The following is a 22391-nucleotide window of genomic DNA, read 5'->3' as shown; positions in this document are numbered from 1 at the left end:
TATACAACACATATAGCCCAATCCATGAGCTACCACTGCTTGCCATAGCATACCATCCAACTATCCTGCTTTGGCAGGGGCAAATCCTCTGCTGTCCTGTTTTAAGTCTTGGTTTGTTTCTCTTCCTCCTTCTTTTCTCAGCTTGCTTGAAATGCTGCAGATTGAGCTCAAAATTCAGAAGTAGTTTTCACTCAACTCAGCAAAGGAAAAGAGAGGAGAGGAGAGGAAAATCTTCTCACTTCCAGTAGGCTCAACCCAAAGCAAACTGTTGCACCCTCTCCTAGCTTGTATGTTCTTCCTCCTTAGCAATGTTTGCCATTTGGACCACATTCTGATTTTGCTGGGCCACAGCAGTGAAATGTTGCCGGGTGTGTCATCATGTGTCGGTTTGGGAGCATGCAGAGTATTGCGAGAAGAGAAATGCTGTCGCCGGACGTCTTTGACTGCAACCATTCACTCTGTATTCCTTTCCTCCCCCCTCCCCTATTGTTTCTTGCAGTACAATGGTTCCCGTCCAAGGGAGGAATGGGAAATGTGGCACCCCACCCTCATTGCAGAAGCCCTCTTTGCAATATCAAACATTTTAAGCTCCTTGCGTCTCATCTCCCTGTTTACAGCAAACTCTCACCTGGGACCCCTCCAGATCTCTCTGGGACGTATGCTGCTAGACATCCTCAAGTTCCTCTTTATTTACTGCTTGGTGCTACTGGCTTTCGCCAATGGACTCAACCAGCTCTATTTCTATTATGAGACCAATGCCTCCGAAGAGCCCAACAATTGCAAGGGGATCCGATGCGAGAAGCAGAACAATGCTTTCTCCACGTAAGACGCCTCTTTTTTCTTGTGCCGTTCCTTTTTCCTGACCCCTGGATGTCATTGTCTTTTTTCCTCTCTCTCTCTTTAGTGGGCTTTGCATGCTTGGCAGCTGCTGGTATATAGTGAAAATGCCTTTATTTATTCATAGGGAAGCGCGTCAGCACTATTTGTCTGGGTTATGTAAGCCTGGCTTGAGTTATCTCAGCCAGACGTTCTGCAAAGGGATGGAGCAAGCATCAAACTGGTTCCACCAGGCCCTTGAAAGATGGTCATCATGCATACATATGGTGCAAGATCTCCTGGAGCTCTAATTCCTATCATTAGTATTTGCATATCGCAAGAGAACAAAGTGCCAGGGCTTATCCACAGAGTAACCCTCCTCGTCCTTCTCAGCATTTCAAGACCAAATCCTTAAAAGGGTCTGTGTGTCGTCCGTTAAATCGCCATAACATTCCTATTAGTAAATCAAGGGGGAGTGAGGAGGGCGATCGCTCAGAGGCAGTTGCCCTTTAAAAAAATAGGAGACACTGTGTTTGACATTATAAGCCGTTTTCTTCCCGTTGATCCTGGTGTGTTGTTCTTTTTTTGTCTATGTATAAAGCTATATATTTTTGCAATGTTCGGATAAGAACATAATCACTTCGGCCCCACTTGGCCAGACCATGAACCTGCCTCACATTCTGTTCCCAAAAGTGGAAAGGAAAAAGAGGAGGAGTAAAGGTTCACCTCTCTTTATCTGTTCTGGATGCTAAAATGATACAATCCCATCCACCCACAGGTATTTTATATGTGAATCTGGATAAGCAGGCATAACTTCCAGTCCACAGCATCTTATTTAGGGTTGCCAGATCTCAGGGTGCTGCCTTGAGTCCCTGGTTTGGGTAGATCATCAATGAGCAATAGTTTTCTTGGGGTCCAGCTTTGGACAAGAGACAAGGCTGCATGCAAACCTGCAGTTAGGGAGAGAGCCTTCTCACTGCTTGTGCAGCTTGCTGAAATTTTCATAGGTTAATTGATTTATACCAGGTGTAGCAATTTGTAATTTCCAAACAGGAGAACAGGGTTTGTGCGTATGTGTGTGTGGGTGACAAGCTCTGAGCAACTGTGGTTGCTGCTTAATGATATCACTCAACCTTGAAGGTTTGCCTGACTGTGTATCGCTACAGCACTTAAAGTAGTCTCAGGCCCTGTACAGACTGGTCTGAAAAGCCGACCTGCGGGCGGAGTTGGGGCATCGTGTCCAGATGATGCACTCCCTGACTTCGCCCCCAGGGTGTCATGATGCCACACGTTGCTCCACATGGCGCATGGTGTCATGGTGATCCTCCAGAGCTGCATCCATACAACGTAGTGCTGAAGCAGCGCCATATAGCCACACCACCGCAGCGATGGCGCCCTTTCAAGGGCACAAAAAGAAGCCGATTTTTGCAGCTCCTTTTTGTGCCCTTGAAAGGCCGGATCGGGGGCTGCAGCATGTGGTTGCTGCGACCCTGATCTGGCGCGGAATGGGGAAAGAACGGAACGGGGAAAGGATGCATTTTACCGCACACCAGAATACCGACGACAACGATGACGGAAGTCCCCATTCCATTCCCCATCTGTCCCCCAGAGGGCAATTTTCAGGAACTGTTCTGAACAGTTCCTCTGGGGGATGGAGGGGGAACAGAATAGGGACCTCTTTCAGAGCACCCTTTCTGCCCCTTTTGTTCCACGCTGGGCCTGTTCTCAAGGGTCTGTGCGAAGAGATCCCTGGTCTCCTAGTCCAGTGCCCAAACCAAACATCATGGTGGCTCTCTGAAGAACCTTGGGAGCGTTCCTAAAAACCATGTGGTTCTTCTTTCCTCAACATCTTGGCCTGGTTCCACCTCATGGAACATCCTTTGGTTGCAACCATGCTCCCATGAGTAGGAAGCATGCAAAGAGCTGTAAACAGGAGAGCTTCATGGCAGAGAAGCTGAGATCCTCCATGGGGAAATGGCGTATAAAGCTCTGTCTCCCTTCCCAAGGAGCTCACCTTCTTTCTTCTGGTCTCACCCCCAACACAACCATGGAGTGCCTGGAAGAAGCTTCTACAAATGCCCCTATACCACAGCGGAGGGCAAAGCAGACTATAGATGCTCCCCATGACCCATATTTTAAGCTCCCAAAGCCATATCTCTCATTGTCTGTTTTTGTCCTGGGGGGCGAGGAAGCAATTCAATATATTTGATAGATAGCCGCGGACTCTATTTTTAAAACAATTACAGCCGAACCTTTCAATGCGCTTGTATGGCATTCAGATATTGCTTCGAACCAGATTATTTTCAAGGAACGCTTAATAGCTGACATTTGGAAATATAATAAAAACTGATTACAGTTTTATTTTTAATGGTTCGATGTTATTTTAAAAAGCATTTAAACACACATACCCAGATTTTTAAAAGCCAGAGCAGATAAATGGTGATACCATGCTTCGCGGTAACCCAAAGTAACTCACGTCAAGTGTCGCCATCCCTTCCAAACATTGGTGCTATCGCCTTTCAAAGGCTAGAGTAACGTTGGGAACATCCCGTCCTTTTTGTTCGGTCCCTTGTCACCCATCAGGCTTGTCAGGCGAAATGAGAGCAACAACCGTTTGGGAGAACTGAGACAGCCAACCTCATAACGTCGGGCTGGTTGTATTATCTTTATAATACAGACGCCAGCTGGGAAGGATAGATAGTGGTTTACCTAAAACCAAGACAGAGACAGAGCTCAGATTTTAACCAGAGCACAGTTTGCACATCACAGTAAAGAATGTGAGTCTTTGCTCATTTCATTCTTAAAGGAAACAATGAGTGAAGTTTGCAATCTTCTATAGTTTCCACAGTCCACAAAAAGCTATGGATGCTGGCCATGAAAGCCTTCGACTTCACTTTGCAATCTTCTTCTTCCATTTGCAGTTCAGTACTAATTCTGGGCAAAATTTGTGCATGGGTTATTGTGTGGTTTTTGCACAGAAAGCGAAATTTTCAACGCAGGACGCTGCATTTTCTAAACAGAAAATAATGCTTCTGTGCCGAAATACTATTTCTGATGATTTATTATGTACTTATTGGATTTATATCCCGCCGTTCTCCCAAAATGGGATTCAAAGCGGCTTACAATAATATTTTTTTTTTAAAAAAGATACAACTAAAACCATGAATTTAAAAAGGTTTTTTAAAAGGATTAAATAATACTGGTATTAAAACATATCTGTGAAAAACACAACTTAGTTAAAACCAACTGCAAAGAAGGTAGGACTGAGAGAAAGCCCTCACCTCCTGATCGTGTTTTCTGTGCAGAAGATGTTGTAACTCGGGACTTATTCTGTGCAAAATTTGTACCGAAAACAGTGTTTCTGCACACAAAGCCGCATGTGAATTCTGTGTAGAATAAGTTCCAAATAGCGAAGATTCTCATTAGTCCAGGATTCTCCTTGCTAATAAGGTTTCCTGACATCGGAGAAACACATTTTTCAAACATTTGTTGAATATTATTGAATATTCTTTCCAATCCGTGGCATGGGGTTCTCCATTTGGTTTGGCAATACTCTGTTGGCTTGTGATGTTTTCCGTACAACACAGCAACCTATACAAATGCTTCCAGCTCAGTTCCTTGAAAGGTGAGCTGGGGTTTCAGACAAGACAATTGCCTGAATCTGACAGGTTAGTCATTGAATCAAATATCATTGTCCCACCATATCTATGGATTCTTTATCCATGGATTCAACCATCCGCAGCTTGAAAAAGCAAAGCTTGATTTTGCCATTTTATATTAGGGGCACCAATTTACTATGCCTTTGTACTTAATGGGGACTTGAGCATCCACAGATTTTGGTATCCATAGGAGATCCTCAGACCAAACCCCAGTGGATATCAAGGTCCCACTGTATGAGACCCACTGTATAGCCAAATCCCATTAATTCAATGGGTCTAGCTAAGTTGGGTCCAGCCGTCAAAAACAGGCTGGCAGCTGCCATGTGGCGCTAACTCTTTGTGCTGCGATGCCAGGGAATGGCACGGTTTCAATGCCGAGGTTTCATTGTGATTATAGAATACATTTACGAGTTCTCAGAGAAGGGCACCAACACATAATAGAGTGCTTAAGAAATGATATGGAGAGCCATTTGACAGCAAGGGCACTCTGTGACTTGACAGTGGCCTTTGGAGGAGAAAACACATACACAGAGGCAAACCCTGACAAACAAAACAGAGAAGGACAAAGAAGACTGGCAGCCCACAACATCGCAATGCAAGGGGGCTCAGCTTTTATGGGACAAGTGTCATCGTAGGAAACAAAGGCGCAACAAGGGGATGCCATTAAAGCTGCAACCTCCTTCCAAGCTGGAGATGGGAGGGACTCAAAGCAATTGCATTTTGGCACCTCACCAGAGACGTTCGTTCTGCCTCATCTTAAATGCCGAAGCCATCATTATGAAATACACACACACACACACCGGTGCTGAGTGACATTTTGCTCTCTGAATAGACCTGTGGCATGAATGCCTTGTGAAGAATGGGCGACCTGCAAAACAAGAAATTAAGTCTGTGGGCCGACGTGAAGGAGCTGCATTGCAATGTGTATCTAGGTGGGCCAGGGCCATTGCACATTTGCTACACTGAAGTCAAACGTAATGGAAGAACAACAATATCGAGCTGCCGTTTTTGCTTCTTAAGGGAAATGCTAAAAACAACCGCTTAATCAACTCCAGTCCCAGGAGAGCGCATGGAAGGGTGTACTGCTGGTTAGAAATATGTCACTGTCATGCTATTCCTCATTACGTTCCAAGGCTGGTCTTCATCTCTTCCCACCAACACTCTTCGCTCTTCAAACGTGTAATATTCCCTGGTGACAAGTAGGAGGTCAACCCGTTAGTAATTCAAGTTTTATGCTTTGGCCTCTCTGTTCTTGGCACATTGTCTCCTGCTTTGATGGGCCATCTGGAAAATATATTTCCAAAGGAGTCACGGGTCAGAACATGAAACACATGGGGAGCGAGTGCTGAAAACAACAACCGTTGCATCAAATCCACCCACCCGCCGACCACCCGCAAAGTAGAGAGCAACTTAACCCAAGGCAGTGTTGAGAAATGTCTCCTCATACTTTGCCACGGAGTAGCAGTCTGCACAAGATGGCGGGGAAAGGACAGAAAGAAGGCTATGGAGGAGGGAGTCCCAGCTTCCAGAGGGGCTAGAATGCAGTTCAGGATTGAAGAAATGTCTCGATCAAGTGCATAGGGACCTGGGGTCAATTGCCCTTGACCCCAGGGGTTGCACCCACCCATAGATACCCTTCAATACCTCCATTTGTGGCTGAAAACAGAGATATTGGGATGGGAATTCTGGGAGAGGTATTGGTGGGTGTTTTTGCATGTTTTGGGGTCTTTGGATGCAGTTTTTGGACATAACCCACCCCAAATCACTTTTTTCTTTGAGGTTTAGAAGGATGGTCTTTAGGTTCAGGGGCCACAGGTTTAGGGCTGCACATGGTCCACTCCAATGTAGAATATGGGTCAGATATGTTCATCTGCACATAATGGACTGTGTAATTCTGAATGTGGAACATAGGAATCAAAGATAATACAATGATCGCCTCCAAAGAGTATTCACTCTGTTGGAGACCTGGAGATGATCTGAGCATACCCTTCAAATATATTGTAACCTGTATTATATACACACACACACACACACACACAAAAATTTTTGCTGTACTGCCATGATTAGAAATTGGAAGGAAAGACCTGTCTGTCTCCGGTGCTGGTTCCTTGCATTTCTGAAGTGTGACTGATAACTGGAATGGAGTTTCTTCCATAGCCACTCAAAAGTAGAAGAGAGCGGTGCTGTTGAAATGAGATCTGACACTTGCTTTGCTTTGGAAACTTTAGAAGGAAGCTGCCGTTTTGAGGTAGATATATATATTTCCTACTGGAAGTTCAGTCTGTAAGGACAGTTAGTTCCTCTGCCACATTAAATAGGCTTTGACTCCATATCCTACTGTGAACTCCGGAAACAGGACTCACGTTGGTGGACACTATTCAGCCGCTTCTCTGGTTTTTTTGCCCTAGATCCAAGCACTCATCCTGACTATAGCAGAATGGACCTATTGAATCAATTGCCTTTAAGTCAACACTGATGTAAATTTTATTGGTTCAATAGGTCTACTCTAGTTTGATCCAATAAAATCAACTCTTAGTTTTAGTTTGGAGATGAAAGGAGCTAACCACAGTGTTGGAGCAGCCCAAGTACTCCTTCTTGAACTCACAGGAGGAAAAATGGGATATAGATGTAACTACAGATAATGAATGATCACCCTGTCTACTTAATCTATTTATAGTTCAGGACGAGACACAACCAGTAAAAGATCATTTGTCTTTTGCAGGCTCTTTGAAACTCTCCAGTCTCTCTTCTGGTCTGTGTTTGGACTGTTGAATCTCTACGTCACGAACGTGAAAGCCAGGCACGAATTCACAGAGTTTGTCGGGGCGACGATGTTCGGAACGTACAACGTCATCTCCCTGGTGGTCCTGCTAAACATGCTCATAGCGATGATGAACAACTCCTACCAGCTCATCGCCGTAAGTCTACAGCGTGGCTTCCATCTTGGTTTTTGTGGAACGTATGCATTTCGTTGGCTGTATGTGTTGTTGACTGTTTCCTGGTGACGTCACAGAAAGTGACCCAGTTCGTGAAACAGCTACTTGACCTCTTCTGCATACTTAAAGGACTATAGTTTCTTCCTCTAAGTTCAACTTGGAAAAAAACATGGGCAGAATTTGACATGTGCTTCATTGTTGTGGTTGTGTTCCTACAAGTGGTTTCGACTTATCGTGACTCTAAGGCAAGGCTTTTCTTGACCAGATTTGTCCTACTTGTGCTGCTTGTTCAACATGTGCTACTTAGGTCTAATTGGCACTGGTTCAATGCTATGGAATTCTGGGATATGTAGTTTTGGGAGATATTCAGCCTAACTCAACATGTCAGAAATGACTAGAGGACCCAACATCAAGGTTTGCAATTGTGACCCTATCACAGGGTTTTCTTGGCAAGATTTGTTCAGAGAGGGTTGATTTGCCCAACCAAGTCAATGCGGAGGGACGAGTGTATTATACAAATTGCTACTATTTTCAGGGAGTCACATAGTTGTAATGTAGTGAATTGTGATGCTGTGCAACCAAGTATGCAACCAAACGTGCATGTGTATCAATGCACAATATACTTCAATGTGCGATATGCATGTGCATTAGTGTACCAGCATGCACAATGCCCATGCATATCAGTGTTCAATGCACAACCATGGGCAATTGCATTACACCCAGAGCCCTCGCTTCTGCAGTCTTGAAATGAATACTGCCAAAATGCACTGGGCAGAAATGTCCAATTCCTTCCGTTGAGGAACTTATGCATACCAGAAACACCAACAGCATTAAAGACGACATATATAACTCTATATATCTGTTGCTCCAGGCATATTCTGAGCAATTCATCAGCCAAGTATCCACACAGACCTCTTTGCCTCAGTGATTCAGTATCCTGTCTTTCCATGCAATGGATCTAATTCGATTTACAAAAGCTAAATGGACTGGAAACTGACTCTTCCGTACTGGCAAGGGGTCAACATGCTGTATGCACCCAAAGCCAGGAGACTAGTTTAAGTTGTGGGCAGAGAAATCCAGGTGGCATCCAGCCCTCTTCTCACCCTCCATTTTTGCCACCTTTCAGGCAACAACCTGAATCTGCCTAATGTCAGGGCTGGCTCTGAATGGAAATAGAGTGCTGGATGGTTCCCTGATGGCACATTACACAAATGACAAAGAGCAGCTGAAGAAGACACAATAGGACAAGTGACCAGCATAACCCCGGCGCTGCTTAAGGGAAAAGGCATTGTACTGAACTGCAAGAATTTCACCCCCTTTTGGGACAAAGCTATTTTAAACTTCAGTAGCTGTCTGCTCCCATCAGGGCGCCTTTAGGCAATACAGTTATCAGCCGTCTCATTGCGCCAACCTGCATTTCCCCCCCCCCCCCTTTTTTCACAGTCTCAAAATATAGTCCATGGGCTGGATCTTAGTAGTTAGGTCCCAACTAGAGAAGACCCATGGAATTCGTTGCTGAATGGTGAATCAATTTATTATTATTATTATTATTAAACTTTATTTCTAAAGCGCTGTAATTATACACAGCGCTGTACAAAGTCGGTAAAATTAAAGAGAATATAAAAGCCTGCCCAAGGCGTACATTCTAAAATAATAACAATTAAAAGAGGAATAGATAAAATTACCATATAGAAAAGAAAAAACAAATTAAAAACACCAAATATCAAACAAATCACATCACATCAAATCAATACGTTTGTTAAGGTTGTTTTTGAGTTGTGGTGACCCTTTCACAGGGTTTTCTTGGCAAGATTTGTACAGAGGAAATTTGCCATTGCCTTCCCCTGAGGCTGAGATTGTGTGACTTGCCAAAGGTCACTGAGTGGGTTTCATGGCTAAGCTGGGAATCAAACTCTGGTCTTCAGAGAATGGGAGGCTGTACAGACCAGCATTATATGCTGGCATGGGGGTGGCGTGGTGGCATGGTGTATGTACGTGGCCACCCAATGCCAGAAAGTTCACTGCTTTTACATGTTACAAATGGGAAGGGAAGTGGAAGGTTATTCAGATGAGGAGAATGTGACTAGTCTGGGCTCCAAGGAGCCTGGTGGCACAGTGGTTAAATGCCAATCCTGCAGCCACAAGGTTGTGAGTTCGATCCCATGGCTCCAAGGTTGGCTCAGCCTTCCATCCTTTCGTAGGTACCCAGCTTGGTGGCAGCAATTGGCTTACAGATTGTAAACAGCTTAGAAAGTGCTGAATTCACTGATAACTGGTATAGAAATGTAAATGCTATTGCTACTGCAGGGGGAGGGAACAGAAGGATGCACTCACATCTGTGAGCATTTCTTCATTTATTTCCCCATCTGACCTCAGGCCAATTGCTTCTTCATTGCCTGAATTGCTTCCTCTCTCCATTCCCTCCTCGCTGATAAGCAGCAGTGAGGGTAAATCTGATAGTTACCAAGGTGCAAGGAGCTTGCAGAACGGCCATAATGCTCTGCCTTCTCAATGTAGAGACCCAAAGTGGACACCCCGCCCTTTGTGGTCCCATGTATGAATGGGTCGGGGGGGAAGGGTGCATGGCTAACCAGCAAAGCTCAGGTCCATGGCTTAGAAACATTCATGCTGGCTGGAGGATTCTGGGATCTGCAATCAATGAATGCCATCTTCAGAGAATCTGAATCTGGCAAAACATCAGGAATAAACTCTTCTAGAACATGGCCACGTAGCCCCCCAAACCCACAAAAAACTATGGATGTCGGCCATGAAATGCTTCGACTTCAAAGTATTCAGTGCATTTTCTGCACGGATGCATTTCCTCCTCTAAATATCTTCCAAGAGATGAAAAAGGCAGCCTGGGAAGATGACTGCAGAAGGACTGTGTCAAGATGGCAATGAGGGCATTAGGATTTATCTCTATGAGGGAGGGATGGCTGGGTGGCTCCATTACTCAAAGAAAGCAACAGGGTGGATAATGAGGCCGGCTGATCCGATACATCATTTCTCTCACTGTCATCCCATGCAAGGGCCTTTGGAGAGCCGAAGGAGCCCTTCTTGGCGCCTGCGTGATAAAAGCTCAAGCTTGGAAAGGATACATTTTGGAAATCAGACAGTAAAACCTGAGAGTCGTTCCACCCCCTTCTTTTATAAAATACCTTCTAAGATGCAAATAGACCCTTGTCTTTCATTCCCACATAGACAAATGAAATGTTTCACCAAGTTTTCTCCTCTGCTTTGGAAAGATTAGGAATGCTGTTGTGTATTTTTCAATGATGATTTTTCACACTCCTGGGAAGGAATTGCAAAAAACTTCTTTAGGGAGGGACAAACAATTTTAAACATTACAGGATGAAACCCACAACCCACATCCCACTCCTTCCACTCCCCACCAAATAAGCAGCAACATGAGAAGCATGTTGGGACTTGAACCCTGGTCTTCAGAATCATAGTCCAACACTCAAACCACCACACTACACTGGCTCTTTAAAAAACAACAACCCCAAAACTTCAACTAAGCCTATAGAAATGCAGTTTGGGCCTTCAAGAGAAGAAAAGAAAGACACAGTTATATAAGAGAGCCTTGGCACGCTGCAGGACTCACCTTTGGCGCACTTACAGCTGGGCTTGAAAATCCCATCTCAGCCTCAGCAAGTATGCTGACAGAGTACAGCCATTCAGTGCTTCATCAGAGAAAAGCAAATTTGGTAATCTTGGCTTTTGAAAGGAGCCTATGCGGAGGAATTTCAAGTCTGCAGAGAAATCACTCCTCATTAGACTTTATTCACAGTTCAGATGATTTTCGCAGGAACGACTCGGACGACATGCATTGACTTCCTAGTTGCTGCCGTTTCATTTGCATGTCAGTTTTGCAAGCGGAAAGCAATTGTGTTTCAAATTATTAATGAGGATGAACACACAAACTAAGGGTGCATCTACGCTGCGGACATAAAGCGGTTTGATGCCACTTTAAGTGCCATAGCTGCATCCTATGGAATCCTGGGGACTGTAGTTTTACAAGCCTTCTCTGCCAAAGAGGACTGGCGCCTCACAAAACTACAAATACCAGTATTCTGTTGGATGGAGCAATGGCAGTTAAAATGGTATCAAACTGCATGGTACATGCAACCTAGAAGAAGCTGATGCTGTTTGATTTTGCCTAAGTCTACTAGGAATGGCAGGATTCCTTCCCTTCCTCTCCTCGCCTGCCGCTGAGTCAATTGACTGCAAATTGTTTTTGCATTTTGAAATGCATGCAGACTGCTTTTGGCTTTTGAAATGAATCCGACGTTTGCATTTTAAACTCAGTTTGCAGCCATCAAAATAAGCCGAGGACAAAGGGAAAGAGGCAAGAGAAACTGGGGCACATTAAAAGTGGCTGAAAAAGCAAGAAGGCAGAGGATGAATTGGGGCTGTCCCTGCAAAATCTGGAAGATATGGATGCCCCATAGAAAAGGAAGGCACCTGGGAATTTGAGGTTAACTGCTACAGCGTTGGTGCTTTAATGTCCAATAGTCTGAGCAAGTGTGCAGTGAAGGGAGAGAAAAGAAGGAACGTTAACCTTGGCATATTTGGTCTTCTCCATTGGTAGAGACTAGGCCAGTGATGGTGAACCTTTTAGAGACCCATGTCCCTCTGGCTTTCTAGTAACAAACTCTGGCAAACTCTGTGCTGGGGCAATGGCACATGTGCCACCTCTGGCACGTGTGCTATAAGTTCGTCATCACGGGACTAGGCCCATTGGCCAACCATTGCACGTATGCCTATAAAAGAGTAAAAGTAATTAAAGCAGGAGAATTTTATTCTGCCCTAATTGAAACCCAGGGATGATTCCTGCGGCATAAAGTTATCCTTACGAAAGTGAATCTGCTCCAATTAATCTTGGCAGTGCCACTCTTTTAGATGGGCCTGACCTGTGGGTACGGCTCCCGTGTGGCATGGCAGACAGAACGGCATCCCTTTTAGTAGCAGGAGAGGCACCGAAATATCCAGAAGACTCAATAAAAGAAGCTGCCCCAGTGCCTTCGCTCATCCTTGAGTCAGACCTGACAAGCAAAATTAATGTTCTCTCGAGCTGCTGAATTAATTAAGCCAAATAAGAGACAGAAGGCCAAAGCAGCTCTGATCCCTCTCTTCCTTTCTTCCACAAACTTTTCTTCCTTTCCTCCCAAACCTTGAAAAAATGAAAAAAAGGAAAAGAGGAGAGATCTATATAATTAAAGAGATCTGCCTGGGAAAGTGGCCAAACGTGAAAGGAAAAAGCTAAAAATAACATAGAAGGGACATAATCGACACCAGCGATTCCTCATCAGGATCGGAAAAATCGATGCTCCCCAGAGCCAGTTGCACTCCTAAAACTGAGCCGCTGAAGGCGAGAAGAGACAAGGGACACATCTACACTGCAGAAATAATGCACCTTGATACCATATAGTAGTGCAGTTTGATACCATATAAGCGACCCCATACGTACCTTGCTCTGTGAAATTTGCTATAGGAATGGCCGACGTCTTTTTCTGTCTTTCACTTTAAATCTTGAGGTGGCAGAGAGAGAAATAAATGACTTGGACCATCTCTTTCCCATCTTGAATTCCTCTCGGGTGCCTTCAGAGAACTATTTTGACCCACGGATTTCACGGGCACCTGATTTATCTGGATATTAAAAGCAAAGCAGAAGGCGTCTGAATTGAATTGGAGCTAGATCAAAGAATATGGCGAGCGTGCTGGACTTCTCGTAGCAGGCAATCTTACGGAGCAGATTAAAAAATAATCAGGTTTATGCGACTACAGATACACAGAGAGAAGGCACATGTGGAAAATATTCCCAAAAGACTACTGTATCTCCAAAGGTCCCAAGCATCGGTGTTAGCAGTTGGAACAAGGATATGGTTCCCCCAAATACGAATCCTGCCCTCCCCATGAAACTTTCCTTTGGTCCCCAAATTTCTTGCGTTGCGATAAATTAAAACTTCCATAGAGATATGGTTCAGACATGCAAAGGAAAGGGTTAGGCAAAGGGATCAACGATAAGGCAAACACAGCAGCAAATATAACAGGTCGAGATGTGAATGATGTTCACCGTCTCACTCTCTGCAATGGTAGAAATTGGGGAACAGGAGGGAAATTTCGTGGCAGAGATGGGCAGGATTCTTATTTGCTTTGTTCCATGGAATGTCTAAGAAATGAAAGATATTTCACATAACCTCAGTAAGCTGCAAAGTGCTGAGTGCGTGAAGCAATGCAGATTTGAATTAACCAACAAGGGAGCATTGTGGAGGGTTTCTGAACTGCAACACTCAAAGAAGCCATTTTCAAATATCAAACATGCCCTCTTCCTTCCTTCTTGGATAATGCAAGCTGATTCCCCCCCAAAAACACATCTCCCAGAAAACAGAGGGATGCATTTCTTAAAGGGAACACTTCTCAAAGGATTTCACTGGCGTTAAGTCTTAGGAGGAAGGCTATGTCCTTGTAGCCAGGTGCAAAATCATTGCAGCAGCACTAACATTTCCAGAGAACCCTGGCAGATCTTGGCACGGATGTAATTATTTCATGTCTGGTTACAGAGACGAAGCTAGATGCTTCTGCAACTCTGCCCTCTCCCCCTACAAAATGCGAAATAGCCTTACAGGGGGTTTCAGAGTATATTTGGTATGTTGGCTTTGGGTGCTACGGGAGAAGGGAATGCCAACCCACATGGCATCCCAAAATGGACATCTGCATAGGTAACAGAATCATCAGTTAAATGGAGTCTCACGCCACCCTGAAGTCCTTGGGTGAGATGATCTTCCACTGTTTCTCCATTTGTTAAAATGACTGGGGTTCTGGGAGGATCTGGAGCCATATAGAGGTCCATCATATTTTTCATGCACCCCTCAAATCTCACAAGACTTACCTTGACCAAGAGGGTTGCAAATGTAGATTGTGAAGGAAATTCATTATAAAACGGAAAGGAGAAATAATCAGAAATGGCAAAGGTGGCCACATTGGCAATAAAGGAAAAAGCATCTCCATCAGTCCAGATGTTTATCTATTCCCCCTCTCCGCCAGCATTGGATAACTGTGGAAGGGGAGAGTTATGGCAGCAGAATGATGTTACTAGGATAGTAACAGAGAAGCCACAGTGGAGTCTTGTGTGTGGAACTTGTACATTATGCATGACTGGGGATGCATCTACACTGTAAAAATAATGCAGTTTAACACCAGTGTAGCTCTATCCTGTGAGATTCTGGGATTTTCCAAGGTCTGTAACCTTCTCTTCCAGAGAGTGCTGGTGCCTCACATAACTACAACTCCCAGGATCCTGTAGCATAGAGCCATGGCAGTTAAAGTGGTGTCAAACCACATTATTTCGACAGTGCAGATGCACCCCATGTAGGATCTTGACCCACAGATTTTTACAAAAGGTACAGTAGTAGGCTCTCCTTCTTTGGAAGGTTTTAAATAGAGGTTGGACATTCATCTCTCGAAAGGCACTTTTGCTGTGGTTTCCCTCGTGGTGGAGAGCTGGACTGGATGGCCCTTGTGGTCCCTTCCGTCTCTATGAACATCCAGTATTGATGCAGACAATACTGAGCTGGATGGGTTAATTCTATATCAAGCAACTCTCTCCACTCCAGTGGCTTTCTTCCACTTTTTTTTTGTGCTCAGGCCTTTTTTGCAACCCACCGTCCAACCTTCCTGAGCATTTCAATGTGGCTTTTGTTTCTATGGTGATGCTGTCACCATCTCAAGACGAGAGTCCACTGCCCTTTCTCAGGTTCCCCGTAGGTCACATCCCTACTCTGCGCCACACCATAAACATTGCCACCCTTCCTCCCACCTGTCGCTCGCTTAGTTTTGCACTTGCTTGCTGTGAGCAATGGGCCACACCAGCTTGGCTCAGTGCTGCTGATGTTCTGCTGTATTTTTGAAAGGCAGAGGGTTGTGGTCTGCTAATTTTCAGTGCAGTGAATGTGCTCCTCATAAAATTCGGTTGCATTATGCAGATTGTTCTGGATGCTGAAGGAGAAAATTCCAGTTAACAGCTGTATTTTCTATTCCTCTGTCCCCCCCCCCCTCCTACTTAATAAAGGGGAAGGAAAGTAAGTGCCATGGGTCACTTGATGGCCTCCAAAGCTCTGTCCCAGCTCCAAAGATCCCAACCTCCCCAACGTTTGGGTGCATTATTTGAGCAGTTTTTGCACCAAAATCACACCAGTCCTTCCCCCTCAAACATGCAAAAATGCATGACGTTGCCTTTCCATAAATCTCAGTCCCCCAATTTTTTGGACTAATGTTGTTGTTGTTGTTGTTGTTGTTGTTGTCTGCCTTCAAGTTATTTTTTACTTATGGCGGGCCCATCGTGGGCTTTATTTGCAAGATATGTTCAGTGTGCATTTGCCATTGTCTTCTTCTGATGCTAAAAGAGAGTGATTTGCCCAAAGTGGATTTCTCTGGTCAAGCAGGGTCCCAGAGTCCTGGTCCAACCATTACATCACACACAGTCTCCTTAACACACGGCAAACTACCAGGCCTGAAACTATAAGTCAGGTGTCACACTACCAACTTTAGGCTTCAACGCTCAAACAAGTCTCTCACACTACGATTTTTGTTATGTGTCTTCAAGTCAATCCTGACTTCTGGCAACACTTTCCTTGGGTTTTCTTGGCAAGATTTCCGCAGAGGAGGTTTGCTATGATTGTCCTCTGAGGCCGAAAGTGTGTGACCTGCTCAGCACTTGTTTGTTGTTATGTGGCTTCAAGACAACTCCAACATACAGTGACCCTATCCTAGGGATTTCTTGGTTTCCTTTTGCCTTCCTATTAGAAGATTGACTTACTGAAGCTCACCGATTGGGTTTCCATAGCTGAGCTGGGATTTGAACCCTGTTCTTCTGGAGTCCTAGTCCATCACTCAAACCAAAACACCACACTGGCTCTCTATGGTCTTACCTTTCCTCATATCATAAGATCTATGAGTAGTTCACAATAAAATCAGTTTAAACCATTTTAAATTAGGATTACAAAAAACCATGACTATCCACTTTGGTCTATTTGGTTTCCTATCTGAATCTGTGTTCTTGGTTCATTGATAAAATGGTTATGGGTCTATTTGTCTCTACTGGGTGTCCAAAAGCTGAGTTTTTATTTGGATACCCATCAGTTACTTTTAAAGAGTACCTTGCTGTTCAGGCTAGTTTTATTCTTCAGCCACAGCATTACTGTGTGAAAAATTTGCTGTCGATACAAACCAGTAACGCTTTTGTGCTGTTCCTTTTCCCAGGACCATGCTGATATCGAATGGAAGTTTGCCCGCACAAAGCTCTGGATGAGTTACTTTGACGAAGGAGGCACTTTGCCACCCCCTTTTAACATCATTCCCAGCCCTAAATCCTTCTGGTACCTCTGCAAGTGGATCCACAACCAGCTGTGCCCGTCTCAAGACCCGGAGAATGACGAGAAGAAGCACGAGAATCTGAAGTCCTTCACGGTACGGAGGGAACCACAAACCCCAGGATTCCATAGGATGGGGCCATGGCAATTAAAGTGGAATGGGAGTGCTATAATTCTGTAGTGTGAGTGAGCCACAAGTCTTTTTGGCCGGACCCTTTTGCCTTTGGCCCTGCCCTCCATTTGGATGATGTGACCCCTGAGAATTTCATCAAAACTGGTTTTTTTGTAGTTGTTGTGGGTTTTTCAGGCTATGTGCCCATGTTCTAGAACAGCGATTCCCAACCTGTGGGTCTGGACCCCTTTGGGGGTCAAATGACCTTTTCACAGGAGTCGCCGAAGACCATTGGAAAACACATATTTCCAATGGTCTTCAGAAATGAGAATCTAGAATGTGGCCACGTGGCCTGAAAACCCCACACAAAACGATGGATGCTGGCCATGAAAGCCTTTGACTTCACATTGAATTTTTTTGGTCTTTGGGCTGAAAGAGATTCCTCACCTTTGTTTGAAGCCGCATTTGAAGGTTTCTTAGACACATCTTGCTGAGTTGAGCAGAAAATATAAGGTGCCTGTCAGGGTAGAAGGGCCTTTCCTCTGATCAAGTAGACCTTTCCTTAAACCCTTATAAAAGCTAACAATGCAACCTATGACTTCTTCATACAATGGGCCCTTGGTATCCACTGAGGTTAGGATACCAAAACCCATGGATGCTCAAGTCCCATTAAATGCAAAACCAAGGTCCCCTTTATGGAATATACATTGAATATTTTCAAACCATGGATGGTTGAATCCTTGGATGAAATATCTGTGGATATGGAGGGCTGACTGTGTATGACTTGTCCTTTTCTCTTTTCAGGAACGCCATGCAGACAACTTGATTCAGAATCAACATTATCAGGTAAAGCAACCATTCATTCACTGAAGCAGTTTAATTTATTTCCTTGGTTTCTCTGGGGCATCGATCCAAAGAGTCTCACTCCCATTTTGTGGCTTGCATTTCAGGAAGTGATCAGAAACCTAGTGAAACGATACGTTGCAGCAATGATCCGAAATTCTAAAACCAATGAAGGATTAACAGAAGAAAACTTTAAGGTAATGTAACTGTGTGCAAGTCAGTGGTGACGCCACATGACTCACAACCATGCGACTGCCCCAGGAGTGACGTTTCACGCTTGAGGACTTGTGCAATTGGCAGATCATTGATGGGTTTCCCTTGTCAATGAAAAGGGATGGAAAAGGATGGGTCAGGGAGGGTGCGGGTACAAGTCAGAGACAGTCTTGTGCTGTGACTATGGACAATGCCACTTCTTTCCTGGTGTAGCAGGGTCTTAAAAGCCACATGTAGTAATGTTGTAAGTGAGGAAAGCCCTATGATATGGAATGGTTCTCAACCTGTGGATCGCGACCCTTTTGGAGGTCAAATGACCCTTTCACAGGAGTCGCCTAAGACTATCGGAAAACACATATTTCTGATGGTCTTAGGAACCGAGACACATAATAAGTTTATGGTTGAGCGTCACCACAACATAAGGAACTGTGTTCAAGAGTCACAGCATTAAGTAGGTTGAAAACCACTGCTCTAGATGCTTGAGATTTCAGCTCCCATCCACTATGAGCAATGCAAGTGTTTTGGGGAGTTGTAATCCAAAACATCTGATGGTCCGAGGATTCTCTCCTCCATCTGTAGCAATGGTGAAAAAGAAACAGCATTTTAGTGTTGTGTTGCAGTGTTGTGTCATTCCCGGAAGCATTTTGGAAGACACTTTCAAATGGTCTCTAGTAGGCTCCATCTGTTTTTGTTTACTTATGCAAGGCTTTCCTGATCTTAATTGATTGTTTTATTTCAATATGTGTGGGCATTGTCAGTTTGGGATAGAAAGCTTTCTGGAACATGTTGAACTATCTTTCTTTTGGGTGGTGGAGGCACCTATCGCTATTCTTTCCATGTTGTTTCATCCCTCTAGTATCAACTTCCCAATGTTAAAATAACGATGCCCAGGGACAAAAAATGTCATCTAATAATAATAATAATAATAATAATACAAGCTCTGAGAATTACATCAACAAATTTGCATCCTCCCAACCCATTGGACCCATCTGGAGAAGCTCTAAATAGTCAAAGGAATGAAAATTGAGAGCTAGCAAACGTTGGACTGTACATGGTCATCATGTAGCATAATTCCCCAGGGCTTTCCTTTGGAGCAGTGGTTCCCAAACATTGGTCTTCCAGATGTTTTGGAGTTTGGCTTCCAGAATTCCTAACTGTTGGCCAAGCTGGCTGGGAGCTGAAGCCCAAAACATCTGGAGGACCAAAGTTTGGGAAGCGCTGCCCTAGAGAATAACACTGCTGTCATTGAAGGGTAAGGAACACCTTTATTTCATCACCATTAAACCAGTTCTTAGTTAAAAACTGGATTGGTATTTGTCCATCTAATAATGTCCTTCCTTCCCTTCGCAAAATGTTTTTCCAAACTTCTTTTTCCGGATGCTAAATAATGAAATATTTATTGGGATTCTTGGGCACAGTCATCTGGAATAATTCATTTGCATAGCTTTGAACGCTTGGCCTCAAGAGAGCACAGTCTTCCTGCTTTCTTTCCTTGCCACAGATAAAGCTGCAGCATTTAACTCATCCTTTAACTCTTCCTTCTCTTTCCTTAGGAACTGAAGCAGGACATCTCCAGTTTCCGCTACGAAGTCCTTGACCTTTTGGGTAACCGAAAACCACCACGGAGAAGCTATTCCACTAGCAGCACCGAGGTCTCCCAGAAGGACGACGCCAACGAAGAGTGCGCCGGGGAAACATCCAAAGCGAAAAGTGTTTCGTTTGGCCTAGCCAATAAGAAGAAAGACTTCAATGTCTCGGCTCTAATTAAGACGATGTCTGGGATTGAAATGGTGAACGAGAAACCCAAAAGCAATGGGATTAACAAGCGCTCCTTTGTCCGGAATGGGAATAGAGTCCAAAGGCTTTCTAGCTCCAAGAAGGAATCCTTCAAGCGCTTGGGACTCCTCTTCTCCAAGATGAACGGTCATCTGGCAGAACCAAATACGGAGCCCATGTACACCATTTCGGATGGGGTCATCCAGCCGCATTACATGTGGCAAGACATTAAATATTCTCAGATGGCTAAAAAGCGGGATGAGAACTGTTCCAAAAGTGAAATTAACCTCAATGAGGTGGACTACAGTAGGAATATCAGGCATACGGGGCAGAGTCAATGCCCGGTGGCCTGTTCCAGTTCCCTTCACTGTGCTTCCAGCATCTGTTCCTCCAATTCCAAACTCATAGACTCCTCCGAGGACGTTTTTGACTCATGGGGAGATGCTTGCGATATGTTTAGGAACCAATGGAAAGACGGGCAAGAGGAACAGGTTACCACTCGCCTATAAGTAGAGCTGCTCTGTAACCTGCTGTAGAACACTTACTAATAGTGGAAACTATTTGCTATCACAGACTCTTCATAGTTAGGATGCCCCTTCCCATCCCTCCCTTCCTTGCCCTGCCCCACTATTTTATCTGAACGGTTGAGTGTAGAGCTCACATTTGTTTTAGCCTATTTTATAGCCACATCTCTCTTCTCCCTGTATCCCCACTTTTTAAATTTGCTTTCGTAAACTCACAGATGTTGGACTTTTCGTTGGAATGGTCCAACCCTTTTGAAGAATATAAGAACCTATAGAATATGCTATTAGGTTTGCTTCATCCATCTCTCTTTCATTCTTCTTTCCCGCTGTAATCCTTTTAGGGTTTCTATATTTTTGTTACAGAATACCGAAGAATACTCTCAAGTCTTATTGCTTCTTTTCCAGCCTCAACCCGGTTAGTAGCTTTGCTTTCCACCATTTCATGTTCCATTTCCAGGCCCCCGACTTCTCTCCGGGGTCTTCAGCTGATGCTCGGTGACTTAGTTGGAAGCTCAGAGCCAAGCTGAAGTCGATCCTGGAGGGGAGAAGAGTTCAGACAGGAATGGGCTTTTCGCTTTCAAGCAATACGATCTCCCATGATTCCAATGGTTATGTCCTTTACTGAGGTTGCATATTGTTTTCTTCATGTAAATTATGATCACAATGAGTTAAAAACTGAGTTCTGAAACTTGCTGTTTTCACGCATTTGGTCTGTTTTGAAAAACGCACACTGCGTCCTCTCCCTCATTTGGCTTGCAGCATCCAATAACAGCAATCTTGTTGCAGGGTTTGATATGCAGCGAATAGCAACCCCTCCAAATATTCTTGACCATGTTCAAAATCCAGGTTGCATGCCTGTATTTTACACATCCGCCTTTCTAGAAAAGGTGTTGATCGAAGCATCTAGTTCTCCAGTGCCTTCCTCTGAGGCTGAGAGAGAATAATTTGGCCAAAGCCACCAAGCGAGTTCCCATGGTCAGGTGAGGATTCAAACCCTGGTCCCCTTAAGTCCCAGTCCAACCATTGCACCACACTGGTTTTCTCTATCTAAACCCAATCACCAAAACGACAGGGGGGTCAACCATTTTGAGATAGGAGGGTCAAACATCCATGCCTGTCGAACCTTTTGAGGAAGAACTGGTGGTGGAATGGTCAGCAGTGAGTAGAGCTGGGAACTCACCTGTATATACTCAACTATAAGTCAACTTCATGTATAATTCGAGGGCATGTTGTTGTTTTTTGGCCACAATTATGAATTTTGATTTGACCCATGTATAAGTCAAGGGTAAAACGTAGGGTCATGCAAGAAAGAATGAAGGAAAGGAAAATGATGCCAAAGAATGCTTCTGTTTTCCTATCCAAACCAGAATCAGCACCATAGCATGAAGAGAATAAAGGAGGCTGGTGCCTCTTTTTGGTTCTCCCAGGATGGACTAAGCTCTTACATTTTGCCGCTCAGAGGAGACAGATCCTATCATGAGTTAAGGTACAACACTTGCATTGACCCGCAGAAAAGTCGACCCAGGTTTTTTGGCTCGATTTTTTGACCCAAATTTCTAGACTTATACATGAATATATACAGTACATACCGACATATTCAGGACCAGGATCACATACGTTCCAGCAATGCTTCAATGCTCAAGATAACCATTTCTCTATGGCTAATAGCAGTGAGGAAGCAATGACCTGTTTCCAACCAAGCTGCAGGGAAGAGTGGGCAGGGTTCGGAGGGTGTCATGCAACCCATGGGTTGGCCATGTGTATTGTAAACAACATTGTGTCTGGTGTGCTTGCCACGTGGGTCATGTTGTTCCTGTGCTCCCTCTCACCTTCTCCAAAGCAGCGAGAAGCTCCAGGGTTTATTCTCTTTTGGATGAGAGCACATGAGAGTCTTTGTAATCATGCCTTTATTTGCGAGCGTACAAGCAAAACAGCCTCCTGTAAGCAGAGAGCTCAGCTGCTAATCTGCCATCGCGTCCCCAGAGAGCAAATTGTCCAACCTTTCCCTGTGTTGCTGATCCACCTGGCTGCAAATGCTTTGCTCAGCTTGGGCTCGCTCCAATTCCTCGGTGTCAACTTTTGCTCCGTGCTTGCATTCTCCTGCAGAGGGAATGCATTCCAGATTGCCCACTCTTGCAGGT

At 44.5% G+C, this 22391-nt stretch overlaps 1 protein-coding gene across 1 annotated transcript in view; it reads left to right on the top strand.

Moving 5' to 3' along the window:
- Positions 1 to 20895, top strand: part of TRPC5 (transient receptor potential cation channel subfamily C member 5) — a 112843-nt gene extending 91948 nt beyond the window's left edge. The window contains exons 6-11 of the mRNA XM_042479205.1: positions 500 to 822; positions 7198 to 7393; positions 16673 to 16879; positions 17699 to 17740; positions 17845 to 17934; positions 19504 to 20895. Of these exons, the coding sequence (XP_042335139.1) occupies positions 500 to 822; positions 7198 to 7393; positions 16673 to 16879; positions 17699 to 17740; positions 17845 to 17934; positions 19504 to 20235 (1590 nt within the window). The 3' untranslated portion in view covers positions 20236 to 20895. The remainder of the gene's footprint in view (positions 1 to 499; positions 823 to 7197; positions 7394 to 16672; positions 16880 to 17698; positions 17741 to 17844; positions 17935 to 19503) is intronic.
- Positions 20896 to 22391: the final 1496 nt, after the last annotated feature.

The sequence above is a fragment of the Sceloporus undulatus genome, chromosome 7 (genome assembly GCF_019175285.1).
Source record: "Sceloporus undulatus isolate JIND9_A2432 ecotype Alabama chromosome 7, SceUnd_v1.1, whole genome shotgun sequence".
NCBI lineage: Eukaryota > Metazoa > Chordata > Lepidosauria > Squamata > Phrynosomatidae > Sceloporus > Sceloporus undulatus.
This window is presented reverse-complemented; position numbering and strand designations above follow the sequence as displayed.